Source organism: Pangasianodon hypophthalmus, chromosome 14, assembly GCF_027358585.1.
Source record: "Pangasianodon hypophthalmus isolate fPanHyp1 chromosome 14, fPanHyp1.pri, whole genome shotgun sequence".
NCBI classification, from domain to species: domain Eukaryota; kingdom Metazoa; phylum Chordata; class Actinopteri; order Siluriformes; family Pangasiidae; genus Pangasianodon; species Pangasianodon hypophthalmus.
The window spans coordinates 14,027,317-14,047,342 of NC_069723.1; the positions used below are offsets into that span (position 1 = coordinate 14,027,317).

At 36.2% G+C, this 20,026-nt stretch overlaps 2 protein-coding genes across 2 annotated transcripts; one reads left to right on the forward strand and one right to left on the reverse strand.

The window, feature by feature from the left end:
- Positions 1-1,816: 1,816 nt before the first annotated feature.
- Positions 1,817-4,369, reverse strand: LOC113539071 (olfactory receptor 142). The gene is made up of 2 exons (XM_026934628.3): positions 4,250-4,369; positions 1,817-3,913 (listed from the first exon to the last, which is right to left on the reverse strand). Exon 2 carries the CDS (start codon positions 3,608-3,610, stop codon positions 2,687-2,689), a length of 924 nt encoding a protein of 307 aa, XP_026790429.1. The 5' UTR covers positions 3,611-3,913; positions 4,250-4,369; the 3' UTR covers positions 1,817-2,686.
- A 12,796-nt stretch (positions 4,370-17,165) lies between these two features.
- LOC113539072 (olfactory receptor 51L1-like) lies at positions 17,166-18,760 on the forward strand. The gene is made up of 2 exons (XM_034310862.2): positions 17,166-17,225; positions 17,416-18,760. Exon 2 carries the CDS (start codon positions 17,449-17,451, stop codon positions 18,385-18,387), a length of 939 nt encoding a protein of 312 aa, XP_034166753.1. The 5' UTR covers positions 17,166-17,225; positions 17,416-17,448; the 3' UTR covers positions 18,388-18,760.
- Positions 18,761-20,026: the final 1,266 nt, after the last annotated feature.

Sequence of the window (20,026 nt, forward strand, 5' to 3'; positions counted from 1 at the left end):
TGTTTGGAGCCCCAGTGAAGTGTCAACATCTCATGGACAGAATACTCCGCCTGCACAATGCATATGCCGCTGCTTATTTAGATGACATAATCATTTATAGTAATGATTGGCAGTGGCATTTACAACATCTGAGGGCTGTTCTGAGATCCTTGAGACAGGTGAGACTCACAGCAAACTCAAAGAATTGTGCAATTGGATGGGTGGTATCTGGGCTTTCACTTGGACCATGGGCAGCAGCGATTGCAGCCTGCCTGAGACCCAAGACAAAAAAGGGGTTGAGGCAGTTCCTGGGGCTGGCTGGCTATTATCAGAGGTTTGTACCTAATTTTTCAGCCTCCTGAATGACCTCACTAAAAAGGGAGCACCAGATCCGGTCCAGTGGAGGGAGCCCTGTGAGCAGGCTTTCTGCCAGGTAAAAGTGGTTTTGTGTGGGGGCCCACTGTTGTATTCTCCTGAATTTTCTCTCGCATTTGTTGTGCAGACTAATGTGTCAGGCAGAGGGCTGGGGGCCATTTTGTCCTAGGTATTGGGCGGAAGGTGCACCCTGTGCTGTACATTAGCCGCAAACTTTCGGTAAGGAAGACCAAGAACAGCACAACGAGAAGGAGTGTATGGCCATCTAGTGGTCCTCACCCTCCGGTACCACCTACTGGGGTGCCCCTTTACCCTCTGTTCCAATCATTCTCCAATGGCTCCACCACATGAAGGATGCCAATGCACAAATAACTCATTTGTATCTGGCACTTCAGCCATTCAAATTCGAGGTGGTCCACAGGCCAGGGGTGCAGATGGTGGTGGTGGATTAACCCTCCCACTTGGCGGGAAGGGTGGGTCAGCTGCAGGCCGGACGGCTCCCTGGCCTGAGTCAGTGGGGGTATGCGGCAGCTCCTGAGTCTTCCTCCACACTCTCACACGCCGGGTTCTACACACTGAAACAGGCTGAAAGATATTAGCCCATATGGAGATTAAAACTAGGGGATATGTCACTTACAACCACTGGTGGTGTTGTTGCACTCAATTTCACAAAATTATTATTATTTTTTTTTTATCTTTGACAGACAGTTGGAGCTAGCCCTGCAAGCATATTATGAATGCCTTAGATACAAAGACACAAAAATACACACTGAAAAAAAAAATACACAAAAATACTCACTGCATGACCATTATGCATATGTGGAGAAGCATGCACAGAGCAATCACAAATTTAAACATGTACTGCATGCATTTTTCCATGTAATTTTTTTATATTATGGTAACCATGATTACTATGTTTACTATGGCTACTCAAATAGCTAGTTTCCAACGCTGATGTTAAACACTTGATTCTTATTATATGCCCAGTGTAACTATGTAGGTATCGTTCTAGCTAGTTAGCTTATGCTAACCTTAGCTTGCTGAAAATTATTTTAAAATTTTCAATTATTATCTATAATTATCAAAAATTATCTATATTGCAGAAAATGTTTTTTCCACAAATATCTCCATCATAGAAGAATCCTGCCGTCCTTTTCAAATGGACGAGGAGAAGTGATGTATATGCATATAACGAAGTCTCAGTTGCATGCGTGCAGTCAGAGAAAACAAGCATGTTAAAAGTTTGCCAGCATTCCCCTAAATAGAGTAATACGCTTAGTAAAGGTATGTAGTTATTAGAGTGAAGAATGTAAGACTTGACTGCTAGCAAGTCCTGCAAGGGGTCTCCTATAATTGTTATGGTTATTGTTTTTGTTAAAATAATGAAAAAATATATACATGGAACAAAAACAACAATATTTTATTAGTTCTTTTCATTAGCACCCCTGCTGTCTAGGGACAAAGGTAGAACATAACATGTGAACATTATAATAACATTTAAATAGTATGTAGCACACCACCACCATTTTTCTATCTGAATATCCTATATCCATCTAAGAATGCAGATGATTCTAATATGGAATATTGGAATCATCTCATATAGAATACATTGTGTATTTGGATGCCATTTTATACATATACAGTTGACAACATTCACACTTGGCTTATCACCTGAAATTACTTTTTCATTTTGAGACCTTTTAAAACACTCACATTACTGCTCCCAAAATAGTAACCTATACATATTGCAACCTATACATACACACTTGTCAGAACCTGTTACTGTGTCATATACACTTTTCCATCTACTGGTTCTTTTCTAGGCACTCAAGTCTGTGGGCCTCATGACAAACAATTTCTGAGTGCTGCCCACTGTTCCCATCCATAACCGGTTTTATTTTAACAATCCACATCAAATGTTTCATTGTAAACATAATTGTAGGCTTGAAATGGTAGATAGCATCTTAATAATATATACTAAGTGATATTTAGTTTGTAAAGAAACAATTCCAGCAATTTTGACTAATTTATTTCTGCATCACTGATTTCAGAGGCCACTGAAAGTATCTGGAATGTTTTACAACTTGGCAAATATAAAAGTTTTTTTGTTCTTTGTAGGATAGAAATATATTTTATGTTTTTTCTGGTCATCTTAGTAAGATCAATTACATTATCTGCATTAATCTTAACAAGTTTGGTAAAGCAAATATTTCTCTTACAAATGGCACAGGTTATTTTATGTTGCTTTTAAGTCTGATATTCAGTCTTTAATATTAAGGAAGCAATCCAAACATCACCAAGTGGAAAACATAGAGAAGAGAAGCAAATATTTCTACTTTAAATAGAAATGTTTTTTTAAAGATGTCTTTATCTTAGCCAACCTTATACCATACATAATAGGATTAAGAAGTGGTGGACAGATCACAAAATATACTGAAATTATCACACGCAACACAGGAGGCATGTGTATCTTATCAAATCTACTTGAAAAAATCTCAAATGAACAGCCAAGAGAGAAATTTAAGAGTGAAACAAGGTGTGGTACACAGGTGCTCATGGCCTTTTGAGTAGTTTCTACAGAGGAATTTAAGCAAACTCTCAAAATCATCATGTATGAATATAAAATAAGCATTAAGGGTAGAACTATAGTGACTATGGCACCAATTATACCATAAATATTATTCACACTGGTGTCAGAGCAAGCAAGTTTCACAAGAAGATAGTTGTCACACCACACTTTCTCTATTACATTTCCACATAACTCTAAGCGTAAACTTAATAAAATGTTTATGGTGAACTTTAAAAAAGATACAACCCAAACCAATACAATCAATATGCCCACCCTGTTACAAGTCATTATACTGCTATATAGTAAAGGATAACAGATAGCAATATACCTGTCATAAGACATAATTGCTAAACTTCCAAATTCCACAGATGCATAAGTATACAGACAAAATATCTGTACATAACAAGAAGCAATTGTAACTTCATGGGATGTGGTTAATATATTTGTTAAAATAAAGGGGAAAAATGCAGCACTGCCATATAATTCATTAAGAAACAAACAACAAAGAAAAATATACATGGGTTCATGTAGGGATCTCTCTACACAAATTACACCAATAAGTACTGAATTTGCTAATATGATTGTTATGTACAATATTATTGAAAGAGCAAAATAAATGTAGTTAGCCTGCCCTACCTCAAAGTAGCCAGTCAGTATAATAGTAGTGAAATGTGTTGAGTTTACCATGATTCTTTTTGAAGATTAAATTACATAGGTAAGTAAAGTAAACTAAGTTTAATAAGTGTAAAATGAGACTGTACAGGCAAATAGAGCAAGTCAAAAAATCTGTAGTGATCTGACAATTGTAAAAATATATATAGATGCATATATAGTATATATAGTATTGAGTATGCTTATCTGCTTTTCTTACAAATGTGTTTCTTTCAAACTGATGATATGATCTCTGTAGTTGAGTGTAGGCATCAGTAGCAATGTTGAGATTTTCCTTAGGAGTTCATATCACTTCAGTATCAGTGGCACACAGAGTTCCTTAAAGTTGCAAATAGAAAGGCAGTTATTTATAAACAAGACAGATTGTTTTAAAGAAAAGAATCTAGGTAGAAATAAAGAAAAATGGTGATTTGAGCATGTTAAAGCATTTGCCAAACCTTGTTTTTTATATATATATATATATATATATATATATATATATATATAGTAATTAGAGCAAAAGCTCACGTATATTTGCACATAAGCTCAATGTCTGATTACACAGAGACAACTAGGTTATCAGGGATCATTACAGTTATATATAATAAATCAAAATTAATCAAAACAGTCAAATTTAGGCATACAGAATTATCAGAAGGCATTATAATTACTTACTTTAAAACTTAGGGCTAAATGGAAAGATCACTGTGCACAAAAGTTCCTTTGCACTAAACAAATAAAAGATGGTAAGAAGCAAATATCAATGAGCTTTTGACTGAGTTCAGCAAGGAACTTATTTGATGTGTTGCCACAGTATGAAATCACCTATATTTATGGTGTGGGAAAGAGTGATGGGTGTTGTTTGCCAGAGAGTCCAGGGATTTCTTAAGCGATTGCTTTTCAGTTACTGGACCACATCAAAATCCCTGGTAAATTCATGGTACAAACCATGTCTGACTCTTAAACTACAGGACTGTTTGCTTCTCTGTTCTGATGTTAGATCTATACTTTCTTTAACCCAAACAAAGTTAAATGCCAGAACATGCTATCTAAAAGCATGAAAGTTTATATGAGCAACTTTCTGCCATTTCCAATAGAAAAAGTATAACTCCATTGTCCATAAAAGAAACAAGTCCAGAGAGAAATAACTGAAATTTCTCTATTTCACCATTTAGTTAGGAGAGCATGTTTGGAGACATAATATGTTAAAATTCTTTATTCATGTTTTGCCAAAACATGCCAGTAGGTCAATTAGCTACTCTAAATACCTGCTAGGTGTGAATGAATTTGTCAGTGTAGGTGTGCGTGGTGCTTTGTGATGGACTAGTATCTTATCGAGGGTGTATTCCAGCCTCACGCCCAATCATAAGGATAAAGTGGATATTAAAATGAATAAATTCAATACCTCAGTTCCATTTTTTCTCATGTGGGAAAAATCAAACACTGAATAAAGTCCATAAAGTCTTTGAACTACTTCAATCTGTTCCTAACCTGTTCCTACTTCAATCTGTCACTATGTCATCTGTCTTTCTGCAGTGAGTAACTGGTAAATATGAATTCAGTGATCGTACATCAAATCACATAATTTTAACTATTATATGTTTGTTTTCAATAAAAGGATAAGTCAGTTTAGTTTTGGGCATTTGCAGAAGTTGCAGAAGGATTGTTGCACGTCAACACCTTGCTAGACTGTATAGGTCCTCAACAAACCCTTCCCCAATCTGTTTCCACAAAGTTTGAAGCACACAGTTCTCTAGAATGTCCTTGTATGCTATAGAATTATGATTTCCTTTCACTGTGACCTAGACCAAACCATGATCGTCCTCCACTAAACCTTACTCTTGTATGCCTCCAGTCACGTTCTGTGAGCTTGTGTGGCCTGCCATGGCTAAGCTGTTGTTTCTCCAGTTTTGATTCACATTCTTCTCCTGTATGCAGATTTTGCCAATGAAATCAAAAATGGTTTAGATAGATGCTTGTGGTCACTTTGGTCTCTGATAATTCCAAGTGCAGACATGAGATACACTTATCAGTGCTCCTATGAAAAAGGCTGGTCATAAATTTGCTGTCAAAATCATTTTTGAGGAGGAAATGTTGAGACAGTTGGGAATGGCAAACCATGTGCACCACCTTCAGTTTAGCAATTATAAGTTGTACTTAAGGTAACTGGGATCTGCAGAAAATAATGATAACTGATAACTGAAATCTATTGTACAATAATTTTCTTAACTGCACAGACTGCATTGAAGGCCTGAACCTAAATTTAATTGCATGGCACCACTATAAACAAAACAACTGCCCCTGAAGTATCAGCAAATAAATACATTCATTGTGTTTTTATAAATACTATATAGTAAGAGCTGAATTCAGAGTTGGCGACTTAAGGCCAAACGTTACATCAATATTTATGGAAAGTTACTCACATTAAGAGACAGTTTTTGCACATCCTCCTCATGCATGCAAATCCTGTAGTATATATATAGTGTATACTATATAAATAACTAAATAAATCCAGAATTACATCTGCTGTTTGAATACTATTCCATATTAAATCCTCACTTTGTGCGCATAACTCAACTCAAACTATTTTCAAACAAATAAAATTACCTTTACCACATTATTTGTGAAATCATTTTATTAACTTCAGTAAATGAACCAAAACCCATGGAAATGTATTTTCTCTGGATTATTGGATTATACAAAAGATATCATCATTTCAAATATCATTTGCTGTATGTTAGCGATTTAGGAAATTGTTAAGAAGAAAATGGTTTCCATTGTTGGCGATGTAGAAAATTAATCCCATATGCTTGTTTTGTAAAAGCCAAAAAGCAAACTTTCTGTATGAGAATCTTTTTCTATTAGTATGCCTTTTTGCATTGTGCAGTTCACTTTTAAAAGCTCTGGGCAAAAACGTAAGCAACAGTTTGCCTGGACTGTTACAATTTTACAAAAATTAAATTAAAACTACATACAAATAAGAATTTATTATTAATTAATTAATTGTAAGTACACCAGCATTTTGAGGTGGAAAATAAAATTAGATCAAGTTAAAGAATAATTACAGTTTGTGCTTAACTTGTTTGGATACATTATTACTGTCTTTTGTATGCCCTTGTTAATTTAAGGGATAAAATTAAATTAAATAAAAACTATTTTATCTGACTTTATACATAATTTTAAAGTGTGTTTGTATGTTATACAGAAACATGAAGGATAAATCCTTACTATTCTTGTGAATTCTTCTTGTGCCATCTAATCATCATCATCGTCTTTCAAATGCATTCTCTACAGTCATCATGTTTTACGTTATATATACTTATTTTTGTAAATACTTTAGTGGAAATTAGGAAGCAACAATATTTTCCTATTCACACCAGTATTTTGCTTTTACCTTATTATAATTTATTGTAAACTAATGTTTACATCATAGCTACTTCCCTATGGCTTTATCAAGCTAAGCATTTGTTCCTTCTTGTTCTGGCCACAGAGAATTCACATTGTTACGGAGTTGCTAGATTTAAAAAACAAGTGGACTCGGGAGAACAATAAGATATAGTGGACTAATGATCGGTTGCTTAATGTGAAATGAGAGACATGTTTATTAAGCATGTTTATTTGTGGTTTTTAACAGTTGATGATAATAATAAATATGTTGACACTCCCATTCACACTTAAATTTTCCATTTTCACTGTATGGACAAAAAATATCCATGTTATCCACTCAATAAAGTTACATTGTCACTTGTTATAATTTTATCATAATATGAAATAATTTTATTTAAGAAATGCCATTTTTTGTATACTTTCATTCACGGTCATTTCCTTCATAGTGTACAGTTCAAATCAAGATTGACACAAATTAAGCAACTTGTGGTTTGCCTGACTGCATGACCAGTGGGACTTAATTATATGAGCTGTAATTGCAAAACACGTTAAAGTCTGGACCCACACCTAGGGATGTTGTACACTGTTCCCTGTGGATAAATGGCTTAAATTGCTTTGCTAGGTTTCAGGGTGGACTGTTTTGTAGTGTGTAACAAAACATGTTTATCTGTGCTGTATGAGGTCACATGAGGATACTAGAGAGTTTGACCTTGCAGTAAATGATGCCTGCATTACTACAACTAGGTTAAGATGAAATGTGGTGAAGGCAGGCCTATACTGCTTAGTTGTAGCCTGTCTAAATTTTAAGGCTGTTTGAGGGCACTTGTCTTTACATTTGGAGTACTGCAAACTTTCTTATGACTACTGTTCTTTTGATGTAACTACAACTGTGTAAACTTATTGAAGGCTCTTATAAAATATTTACTAGTCACATTTAAAAATCTATTTAACCTAGACTATTATTGAATGTGGTAAGCTTGCTATTTGAACAAATGAATGTACAGTTGAGGTCAAAAGTTTACATACACCTTTCAGAACCTGCAAAATGTTTATTATTTTACCAAAATAAGAGGGATCATACAAAATGCATGTTATTGTTTATTTAGTGCTGACCTGAATAAGATATTTCACATAAAAGATGTTTACATATAGTCCACAAGAGAAAATAATAATTGAATTTATAAAAATGACCTAGTTCAAAAGTTTACATCCCCTTGATTCTTAATACTGTGTTGTTACCTGAATGATCCACAGCTGTGTTTTTTTGTTTACTGATAGTTGTTCAAGAGTCCCTTTTTTGTCCTGAACAGTTAAACTGCCTTCTGTTCTTCAGAAAAATCCTTCAGGTCTCACAAATTCTTTGGTTTTCCAGCATTTTTTGTGTATTTGAACCCTTTCCAACAATGACTGTATGATTTTGAGATCCATCTTTTCACACTGAGGACAACTGAGGGACTCATATGCAACTATTACAGAAGGTTCAAACGCTCACAGATGCTCCAGAAGGAAAAACCATGCATTAAGAGCCGGGGGGGTGAAATCTTTTTAAATTTGAAGATCAGGGTAAATTTAACTTATTTTGTCTTCTGGGAAACATGTAACTATCTTCTGTAGCCTCTGAAGGGCAGTACTAAATGAAAAAATACGATATTTAGGCAAAATAAGAAAAATGTACACATCTCCATTCTGTTCAAAAGTTTTTACTCCCCGGCTCGTAGTGCATGTTTTTTCCTTCTGACTTTTGACCTCAACTGTACCATACCTGTTCTTATTGCATACATTCCATAGAGGTCATTTCACCTTTTCATTCGTTTCATTCATTCATCTTCATCTAGAGCATCTCAGGAATATTGGGCATGAGGTGGAATTAGACCCTGAATGTAATCACACTGGCATACTTATTCACGCAAAGGGGTAATTTAGAGTAGCCAATCCACCTACCAACCAGGATAAAGATGGATGTATGGATGGATGGATGGATGGATGAATTAATATTTTCTACATTATGTATGCTGTTAGGTGTATATGACAGTAGGTCAGGCCTTAATCACAGCTTTATTTACAGTGACAATGTGATCAATGTGTTTGTTTCAATGGGCTCACCAATGGGACTAATTAAAATGAACAACAATTAACTACAAGTTGTCATTATATTTAAGGGTCTGTACAAAGATGCCCATTGGGAGATGGTGGACACAGAGCTCATTCAGGATTAATGAACTAGGGAAGCATTTGAGAGACTGGAAAAAATAATATTTTGTAACAAACATTTCACAAAGTTGAATTATTATTTTGGGACAAAGTGAATTAATTGAGTTATGTGTAGACACTTTGGATCTCCAATAAATGCAACATTGAAATTGAATGTTTGCAGGCCTATTTGTGTTTAGGCATTTCTTTTAAAACATCTTTTACAACCAGTCCCATCTGTTGTAATGAAGTTCTTGCAATGAGCTTGTATAATAAACCATTTGTATAAGAATTGTTTTAACTATTAGGAACAGATTAGGTCATACTGTGTGAATGAAGGGGTGAAAATATGCCATCATTAATTGTATCTCCTTTAAAACTTCAGAAGCACATTTGTTGCCACACTTATAGTATGACTGATGAAGTACTTAATGTGAAATGGAAATGTCTGGCATTTTTATATTATATATAATAATATATAGTATATTTTAATATATTCAAAACAGTTATTCCAAAGAGTTATTTAATAACTCTGGAAACATTTGTCAGAAATTCGTAATGTACAAATCTATTGTCTCACTCAAAACACAGTCAGACTTGATGCATGTGTATATTCGCATATTCGAAGTTGGTGACTAAAGTCTACTACTTCAGTCCAAATGTTGTGTCAGTACTGATGAGTGTAAAGTTTCACATATTCAGAGACAGGTTACACAGCTGCTTAAGCTGATTTTCTGGGCTCCAGATTCAAATAAAACACCTGCAAGTAGTTCACAGCTCCACTTCAATAGTGTCTAGGCCACCAACTTTAAACAGAAGCACTTGCATTTAACCTGGAAGAAATTCAGGAATAGGAAGAAGACTGAAGAAAGAAATAGCATTTATAAAAGCAACATAAAAGCAAGAGACAATTTGAAAGTAAAAATTAAAAAAAGACTAATACAATGATATATGAATGAGAAAATTGCAAGCACTGAAATAAACATTTAATATGACCAGGGGCTTAGCAGACGTGGGGGATGCAGGGGGACACGTCACCAGAACTTATTGCGGACAAGTGACTGTCCCCCTCACTTTTTCTTCACATTGCGTATGCCCTTGAGCTGGTCACTGAGAATTACAAATCTCTGAGGAAAAAGAGGCACACAATATTTTTAGATAGATAGCATATTTCAAAGTATTGTTTATTTTGGACTGACTGAATGGTGACCCAGCCAATCCCAATTAAGCTGCATAGGACTGACTCAGAATGAATGCATTGCATGCATGAAGTCAGTGACAGTTTTATAAAAAGTCAAGCTCCTTTATTAGTTAGGATTAAGGAACTCCACACAGGGGGTAACCCAAGCTGTGAGGTGGCAGAGGTGCCCAATGCACCATGCTAAAAACTCATTATGTGCTGTCTTTTTTTAGTACATTTGTTTTAGTACATGTATTTTCAATCAATTAACAATGGGATTTATTTAAAAAATATCCAAAAAAAATTATCCAAATTTAGCCACCCCATTGCCTTGGATGAAAGTTGGTGGAGATCAGTCTGTCTGCATTGATTCAGATGCAGATGGCTCTCTAAAGTTGAACATGTGCAGCCTCCCATGTCTGCTCACTTCTTCTCATCTACTCATAGACCACTGGCTTTTCTGTGGGCTCTTTAGACCAGGGAAACAAGGGACCATGTGGTAACGCCCATGAACATGTCAATAAGTGAATTTTGGGTGTAGTCAGCCCATAGCAGATAGTGACTCCAATCATGCTGGTTTTGGCTACAGTAGTGTCTAAGGAAGCATCTGATTTCTTGGTTTAAACTCACTATTTGTCTATGGACTGTGGATGGTCTCCAGAAGAGAGACTGGCATGTATGTGCAACTATTGGCAGACAGCTCTCCAAATGTGTAAAGTGTATTGTACCTTTCTGTCTATGGGATGCCTTCATGACAGTATAATACACTGAAACTTGCTTCTGCAGTTTCCATTGCCTCGGGGTAGCTTGGGTAATGGTAATAGATGGCAGGCTTTTGAGAATCTGTCAGTGGATAGTGGTAAAACATTTAGAGACAGGGAGATCAGTGAAGTTTGTTGAGATGTATGGCCAGGGGTGACAAGGGACAGAAACAGGCTGAGAGGGTCTGAGGGTAGGTGCCTTGAAGTTCAACAAAGTGTACACATATGACAGGCTTGGACATATTGAGTCACATCTCCAAATGAAGAAAGATTTTGGCAGGAGGGCAGTTTGGGAGTGCTGATTCCTCGCTCTGGGCCATCTGGATAGTGTCCATGCATTCATCTTATGGGAGCAGTGATGCATGAGGCATGGTTTGGTCATGGGGTTGATCCTTCTCCTTGTCATAGAACCGTGATAAAGCATCAGCTTTAGTGTTCTTGGATCCAGGACCTCACATATTCCAGATTTTTATGACCTGTCAGAATGATGAAGGGGTGCACTGCTCCCTCCAGCCTGTGCTTCCACTCTTCTAAGGAAGCTTTAATGGCTTGCCATTTAATTGATTGGCATTGTCAGAGTTTGTTCTGCAAAATTTAACTTTCTAGAACAGAATGACTGATGACTGATGGCACATTAGCTAGCACATAAGACATCACCAAATATTCATAATGCTCAGGTGTGGTGATGAAAGCAGTATTCCATTTGTCAACTTCTCTGAGGAAGTGCACCAAGCACTACTTGGATTCTGAGGACAGTTGGTGATTAGAAAGGAAATGGTTTCTAAATGCAAAACTCTGGTATGCATGATGAGAAGCATGGTGCACTAGATAATTCTTTCCTTTCCCATCAGGCACCCAACAAGGGCATGCATGCTGAGGGACTTGAGCATGAGAACATGAACACCATGAAATGCAAAACGGAACAGAAATTTTCTACCATAGGGGCGAGTGTTATGATTAACTGAGTGGAGTGTCCCTCTCTAGAACAAAACATGCCCTTATTTCAAAAATGCCCCTTTTTTCACAGTTTCTCACAATGCAAAGTCCAAAATTCCAAAAGATAGTCCAGAGTCAAAATTACAGAGAATCAACCAGGGGCATTCAGAACCAAACCAAACCAATAAATAAGGCCAGGGTCATACACAAGAGATATCAGACAGGATACAGTGATTGAGAATTATAGCAATATTGGCAAGACCTCATAATTTGACTATGAATGAATTGGTCCTTAAATAGTCTATGAACAGGAAATGATTAGCAGATAGGAAGTGTGTGTGAGACAGTTCAAAACTCATGGTGGGGGACCTCTGCTGGCATAGAGGTGCCACAATGTAAACTGGTGTTACAAAATGTTAATAATCTACCGAGCCCTAGGTGGCCCAAGGCATATGCAGTCCCAGATCAAAGGGCTGACACCACTGCAGAGAGTTTGATGGAGTAGATGTTTCACCAGTTCAAGGCACTCTTGAAATTACATAGTGACCAGAAGCAAGGTCTGTGCCAAGGTCTGTCAGCAGTTGGGAGCCAACAGAACCCACTTTACCAGCAGAGTAATGGCCTTGTTCAATGCATTAACTGGAACTCTACTGTCTTCTTTCTGGATGACTGCCCCGTAGTCCACCAAATGCATGCCAGCTGTTCTGATGTTTGGCCAGAAGCTAAGGACACCAGAGAATTTGGTGTTTGGGGCCCCATCAGAGCCAGAAATGCGAAGGGAGCACTTGCACCAACTGTGACAGTACCTTTAGGAGCTTGATAATCGTTAACACACTCATCTCAAAGTGAAGACCTGCTCCTTACCAGAGCTTGTATTTTGTCCTCCTAACTTAGGTTTCTGGCATTTTTTAATGTTTGTTTTTTTGAAGTTGCCTCTTGTTATCTTGTTTCTGCAATAAATGGCTGTGTTAGCATTGCACCCATGTCTTTAGTGTGTGTTACAGAAAGATTTACCTTTCAAAAATTGACACGGTAGAAGGTTAGGTAACATAAAAGCCAGATTAGCATGGAAAAAGTCCTCCATAATCTAGCTCTTTAACAACATCATGATACATGAAGCCACCCCACAACCCATGCTAATTACTATGTTTTGCTGTGGCCTCCAAAAAGAACTATAGACAAAAGCTAACCCTTGACCAGGTCACCTCTCTGCCCATCCATAATGTAAAATTTGCTTTGTGAACTTCAGACTCTGGATCCCCAATGACCATAAAAATTGAGCTCATCTGACCTGGAAGTGGGGGTGGTGTGGGTGCTGCTGCACCCCGAAATTTCAGGATTCCTTTAACTATAACTGAGCTGCAATTGCTATAATAATAATAATAATAATAATAATAATAAGTAAAGCTTCAAGCAGCATTTTCAGGGGCCAAGCACCCAGACTTAGAGAGCCTCACATTCACAGACATGATACAATTGTTGCCTAAGCAATCACAGGAAAGCAGAGCCATAACTTTAGGCAAAGAGATTCAAGAGTGATTTGTAGTTTCAGTCATGATGTGTATGTTTTGATCATGGAATTCTCTGACTGTAGGAGGAAAGGTCTAGATGAACTAATGGGCGGCAGCGTGGTATTGCTGCTGCAGCTGCCATTACTGCTGTGACATGTGGTGTTGTCTGTTGCTACTTTGACCTGTGGTTGTGATTGATGCTGCTCTGACCTACATTTTTTTTTCTAAGTTATTGATGTTTTTTCCCACTATGTGCAAGTTTAGACAGGTTTCAATGTGATGTGAGCCAAATTTGGTGAAGATTGGACAAAATTTGGAGGAGGAGTAGCAAAACTGGCAGTTAGATGTAAGCATTTTTAGCATGTTATTGTAACTTTTGACCAGTGGCACTGTCACGAAATTTGTTGCATAGCCTCAGGTCATGGTCCTGAAGATGCCTACCAAGTTTTGTGTCCCTGCGCTAAGTTGTTGCTGAGATACAGCCTCACATCCTGGTTGGCAGGAAGAGATCGTCAGATTCATTGACCCATTACAGCCAAACCGCTTGGAGTAATTAGCGTAGGAAGAGTAGAAAAAAAAAATGTTTTTGACAGTATCCAAGATGGCGGAAAACCTAATTAGGCAGAAATTCAACATCACAGGGTGCACTGAACACATCTCAACCCAGGGAACCCAGGGATGTCGGGCTTTTAAATTTTAAATTTGCAAGTGGCGATCTGCAGCATCCGAACAGCCTTTGCATACACTTGTGAAGTGTGTGCTGTGAGTTAATTGGCCATGTTTTTAAAGTGACCCAGTCAACATTATAAAGCCACTTACAGAGTAGCACAATGCTGCATTAAACTACATTTCAGCTTGATCAGACTTACAGAGCCTGAGAAACAGTTATTGAACTTAATGCTGCCCCCTATGGAGGACGAGCATTTAGTCCTGTGATTCAAGTTTCATACAAATCCATCTAAAATGATTCTTGAGGCTTTTTTGTGTGGGAGAACCCAAGGAATAAATGGGAAAAATATGATAGAATATGATAAAATACAAATTACACCCAGGGTTCCAGAAAACATTTCCTGAAGTCCAATGAACAATAGAGCACTTATTCCAGCCTTTCAGCCTCCCAGGATAAAGCATTTCCTGAAGTCCAATGAGCCGTCAGTTGGGAGAGACAGAGACACAGTGAATGCGTTTATGGAAGGAGACTGGCAGGTACAAACAAATTCAAATCATAACACCAAGATCAGAGCCACAAGGTCAGGCATTGTACAGACATGTTATCGAAGAACAAGGCTATAATCACAAAACAAGAGAGCAAATGTGGCTCAAAACAAGAAGTAGCAAACATGAATCAAAGGCTTGGCATGTCAGATGTATAAGGCAGCTGAACAAATACTTTGCAGTGTGTGTGTGTTTGGAGTGTGCTTATATTGTTGAGCTGAACGCCAAATCTGGCATTGACATGGCATGAACTATAAAGCACTTACTAAAGATGAATTAATTATGAATAAATATCACAATATATTTCACATATGTGATTTAAATGTGGTTAATACCCTAACAGATATTCCTATACTGTACTATTTTATTCTTCAATGGCATTATTATTGTAATATACTACTACTACTACTACTACTGATAATAATAATAATAATAAGAAGAAGAAGAAGAAGAAGAAGAAGAGGTATTGCTCCAATTGGGACCAAACAGGGTCCAAACATTCTTAGCGTATAGCAACCATAGTGCCTAGTTCTTGTGAAGTGTGTGCCGCAAGTTGATTGGCCAAGTTTTTAAAGCAATCCAGTCAACAGTAGAAATCCACTCACCACAATTATGCAGCACAGCAAATTCCAGCTTGATCAGACTTAGAGTGCCTGAGAAACAGTTATTGATCAATGAATGATAAAGCACTTACAAAGGGTGGATGAATTATGAATAAATATCACAATATATTTCAATCACATATGGGATTCAAGATGTTGGTAATATTATACCAGATAACCTTAGGAACACACAGCTGAGACAGGGTTGAAGAAATCAGAGAAATGCATCATTTTTTTGTGCTTATTTCCATCCAGATATAATCCTGATACTCAAGACACATGACACCCCCAAGTAGGATCTTTGATGTGGTAACCATCTTATTCATAAACTGTCACTGAAGAGACTGTCAGTCTGTAGGAAAGTATTGAAAATGAAGACTAAGGACTATTCTAAGGGAGTTAAAGATAATGTAATAGAATTTCATAACTGATAATAGTATAAGTATAATATAAAAATATGGGGGTTGGACATCCCAGTAAGCACTGTTGGATCGATATTGAGGAAGTGGAAGCTGCTTCACACCACACAAGCACTACCCAGACAAGGCCCTTATGCAAAAACAAGACAGACACTGGTGAGGGAAGCCACAGTGAGGTTAGCAGTCATTCTGGCTAGAAGCAATTGGGTGGGTAGAAACAATTGCCCAAGAAGAGCCATATGAAAGCACAAAAGTGGCCCAGTGAAGATGTAGCTTTTTGGTATGATGAGACAGTTTTTAAATTTTTTGTTTAAAAATCTGCTGACACATAATGAATTTGAAGATTTACTTTAAGAGCATACTTATTGAAGTATATTCTAGACAAATTTCAAATTGCAATTGCAAAATACTTCAATAAGCATGCTCTTAATATTTGCATAATTCAAATGCAAATGCAAATTGTGACAAAATTCAAATGGAATCACAATTCTCTGTGCATTTGCATTTCCGATGCCTTGCACAGAAACTTGTCAATCAGTGCTTGGGGTGGGAGTACACTATGCGACGTGTTTAAAAGAATTGGTGCCAGCTAAAACATATTAATCACTGCAGTAATGATCCAATCATAGGCTCTTAAGTATTTGCTTATTTAAACCCAAACAGCGACCTTTTTTTTGGCCAGGCAGTGTACTTCCATACACATTGATTTGCAATAAAAAATATTCACTGGAATAGTGTGTCATGTGTAATCCAAACAAATCTGATGACTTAAATACTTTTGCAAGGTACTGTATAAAGTAATTATGCATTAATATTAGCAGAAAACATGTTTTTAAATTAGTTTGCTGCAGAGTGTGTTTACTGCTTTTAATGTCAAAAATAAAAATATATGAAATTTGCTGGTACAACTGTATATACAGTAAGGGAAATATGTATTCTTACACTTTTGTTTATTTGAATAGCGTACCTATTTAACTACTTTGTAGTCACAGCACAAATATAAATCATAATGCACTACTTTCACAGTTTGAAAAACAGTCAGGTCTGGAAGTATTTGGACAATGACAGCGTTTTTGTGATTTTATACATCACCACAATAAAACAATCAAGACGTGATCGAAGTGTAGACTTTCAGCTTTATTTTAAGAGGTTCCACTAAAATATGGCATTTACCATTTAGGAATTACAGTCATTTTCAACAAGGTACCTCCATTTTCAGGGTCTCAAAGGTATTTGGACAATTGACTGGCAAGAAGTTAAACATCAGATACTAACAGCTAATTAGCAAGAGCTAATCAGCAGTGTATTTACATTAACTCAAAGGGAAATCCTTAGTGACATATCATATACTATATAAGGTAAGAGAAGTGTTGAATGCTTACGCATTCACATGGACCCTTTTGTTAATATTACTACAGTTATTGATGCAGTTTATTTAAATTGTAATTAGGTACAGTATGCTTTTCAGTTCAATAATGAATATATTCAAAAATTAAGCCTAAATGTTTATTATAATATTAGAATTTATTTTATTTTTTATAGCTATTTTTTCATAATAATGAGAGTATGGGTAATCACATTTGTTTCTGCAGTTAAAATGTTATATACTGCATAATTTAAATGTTCTTTCTTCATTTCAGTTCAAGACAACAACATCCACGTTTTTGAGAGTAATGGAAAATGATACTCTTCTTTATTTCTCCATGTTTGAAAACATGGGCCACTTTCGATACCTTTACTTCATTTTAGGATCTCTCCTATATTGTACTATTTTGTTCTTCAATGTCATTATAATTCTTGTAATATTTATGGTATCTTCTTTGCACCAGCCTATGTATATTTTGATAGCATGTTTATCAATTAATTCTCTTTATGGCACTGCTGGCTTCTTTCCAAGATTACTAACTGATTTGTTATTATATTCTCATTCAATCACTCGTTCTGGATGTCATGTACAAACGTTTGTCATTTATACCTATGCATCATATGAATTTACAATTTTAACATTAATGGCATATGACAGATTTGTTGCTATAAGTAAGCCATTGCAATACCACAGCATTATGACACCTAAGATGCTTATTGTTATGGTAGCTATTTCTGGGATTTATCCAATGCTTTCTATTGGTCTTGGGATAATTTTCACTGCTAGATTAAGATTGTGTGGTAATAACTTAAGAAAATTGTATTGCAACAATTGGATCATTGCAAAGCTCTCTTGTGAAAATGCTACTTTTGAAAACATTTATGGCTTTGTTGTGCTAGTAACTACAGTTTTAATCCCATTTAGTTTCATTTTGTATTCTTATATTAAAATTCTTATGATTTGTCAGAAATCTTCAAAAGAGTTCAAGAGCAAAGCTTATCACACTTGCCTTCCTCATCTAGTGACTTTTGTTAACTACTCAATTACCATCTTCTGTGAAATGACCTTTACCCGTTTTGAAAATTTACCTCCAGTAATAGCTATCATTCTGTCATTAGAGTTTCTGATTATACCTCCTCTCCTAAATCCTGTTGTTTATGGCCTTAATTTTCCTGAAATTCGCAGAAAAATTCAACATCATCTAAAAGTATCAAAAAAATGTGCTGCTCCTCAACGTGCAGGCTGAACCTTTTGCCATGCTATCATGTAGAGAGTAGCTACCATGGTTTACTAATATTAGGAAATATTTTCATTCTTAAATAAATATACTGTCATAGGTACAAAGTGAATATGTCGCATTCCCGATTCTGACCTATAATTAATACATATACTGTGCTGTGATATTAAAATGTCTTTATTCATTCAGAAACAATGTGCATGATAAATTTGCTCATAGTACAAAACGATAAAATACTTTATGTTTAATATCTTTCACTGTTGTTAATGCCAACATTCTATTAACAGTTTCCCAGTCTTTCCCATACTTTATTACCAAGCATTAAATGTTTTTATTTTATGCTTTACAACAGCTAAATTATAAATATATGAAAATAAATGGACAGTGGCTTACCAGATATTCTATACAATGCCCAAAAGTGAAGAAATGTTGTTTGCACATAATTATTTTTAAGGGCATCAGTTATACAAAAATAATATATAGTGATTGTTTTGAAAAAAAAGAAGAAAAAGAAAGAAAAAGTTAAATAAACTTAGGGTTCATGACATTTTGTCCCTGTCATACTGTGAGAGTTGTTGAAGTTAAGTTGCAGAACTTCAGAAAAGTCCATCATGTAAATACTTCTAAATACTTCAATCTTTTTTTAAACATTTAAAAAGCAATAATCTTTCTTTGACTTTTTATTGTTGTTCTTTAACCTTTCTTTTTTATTGCTGACGTCTCTCTCTTTTTTTTTTAACAAGCCATGTCATCACTTAACTAATCAGAACAGAAAGGGTAAATTAATTAGAAAAGTCTATGAAACTCCATCACAGGGACCACCATTCACACACAGATGTGTGATCTCACACTCGTTCACACTTAGGGGAAATTTAGCATGGATAAACCCCAAAGAGGATCTGCTACAGAAGGCAAGGTGCTTCATGTTTCAAAAACTGGAGTTCCTAAACTATTGCTAATTTTTTGTACGTTTGTTTGTTTTTCATTTATTTATCACCTTTGTTACAGTATTTTTAAGTAATAATCTGGACACATGTTTGGATTTATTAAGCAACAGCTGAGTGTGTAAACATACTTTATACTGTTCTCACTGGGCCACAGTCTGGTCCATGTCAGATGTCAGATGTTATACACTGCTCAAAAGAATTAAAGGAACACTTTGAAAACACATCATATCTCAATGGGGAAAAATATCATGCTGGATATCTATACTGATATGGACTGGGTAATGTGTTAGGAACGAAAGGATGCCACATCGTTTGATGGAAATGAAAATTATCAACCTACAGAGGGCTGAATTCAAAGACACCCCGAAAATCAAAGTGAAAAAATGATGCAGCAGGCTAGTCCATTTTGCTGAAATTTCACTACAGCAACTCAAAATGGTACTCAGTAGTTTGTATGGCCCCAACATGCTTGTATGCATGCCTGACAACATCGGGGCATGCTCCTAATAAGACGACGGATGGTGTCCTGGGGTATTTCCTCCCAGATCTGGACCAGGGCATCACTGAGCTCCTGAACAGTCTGAGGTGCAACCTGTTGGCGTTGGATGGACCGAAACATAATGTCCCAGAGGTGTTCTATTGGATTTAGGTCAGGCAAGTGTGGGGGGCATTCAATGGTATCAATTTCTTCATCCTCCAGG

What these genes read in the sequence shown, in the direction of transcription:
- LOC113539071 (XM_026934628.3), bottom strand. Translation starts at nt 3,610, where the DNA reads ATGGTAAACTCAACACATTTCACTACTATTATACTGACTGGCTACTTT.
- LOC113539072 (XM_034310862.2), top strand. Translation starts at nt 17,449, where the DNA reads ATGGAAAATGATACTCTTCTTTATTTCTCCATGTTTGAAAACATGGGC.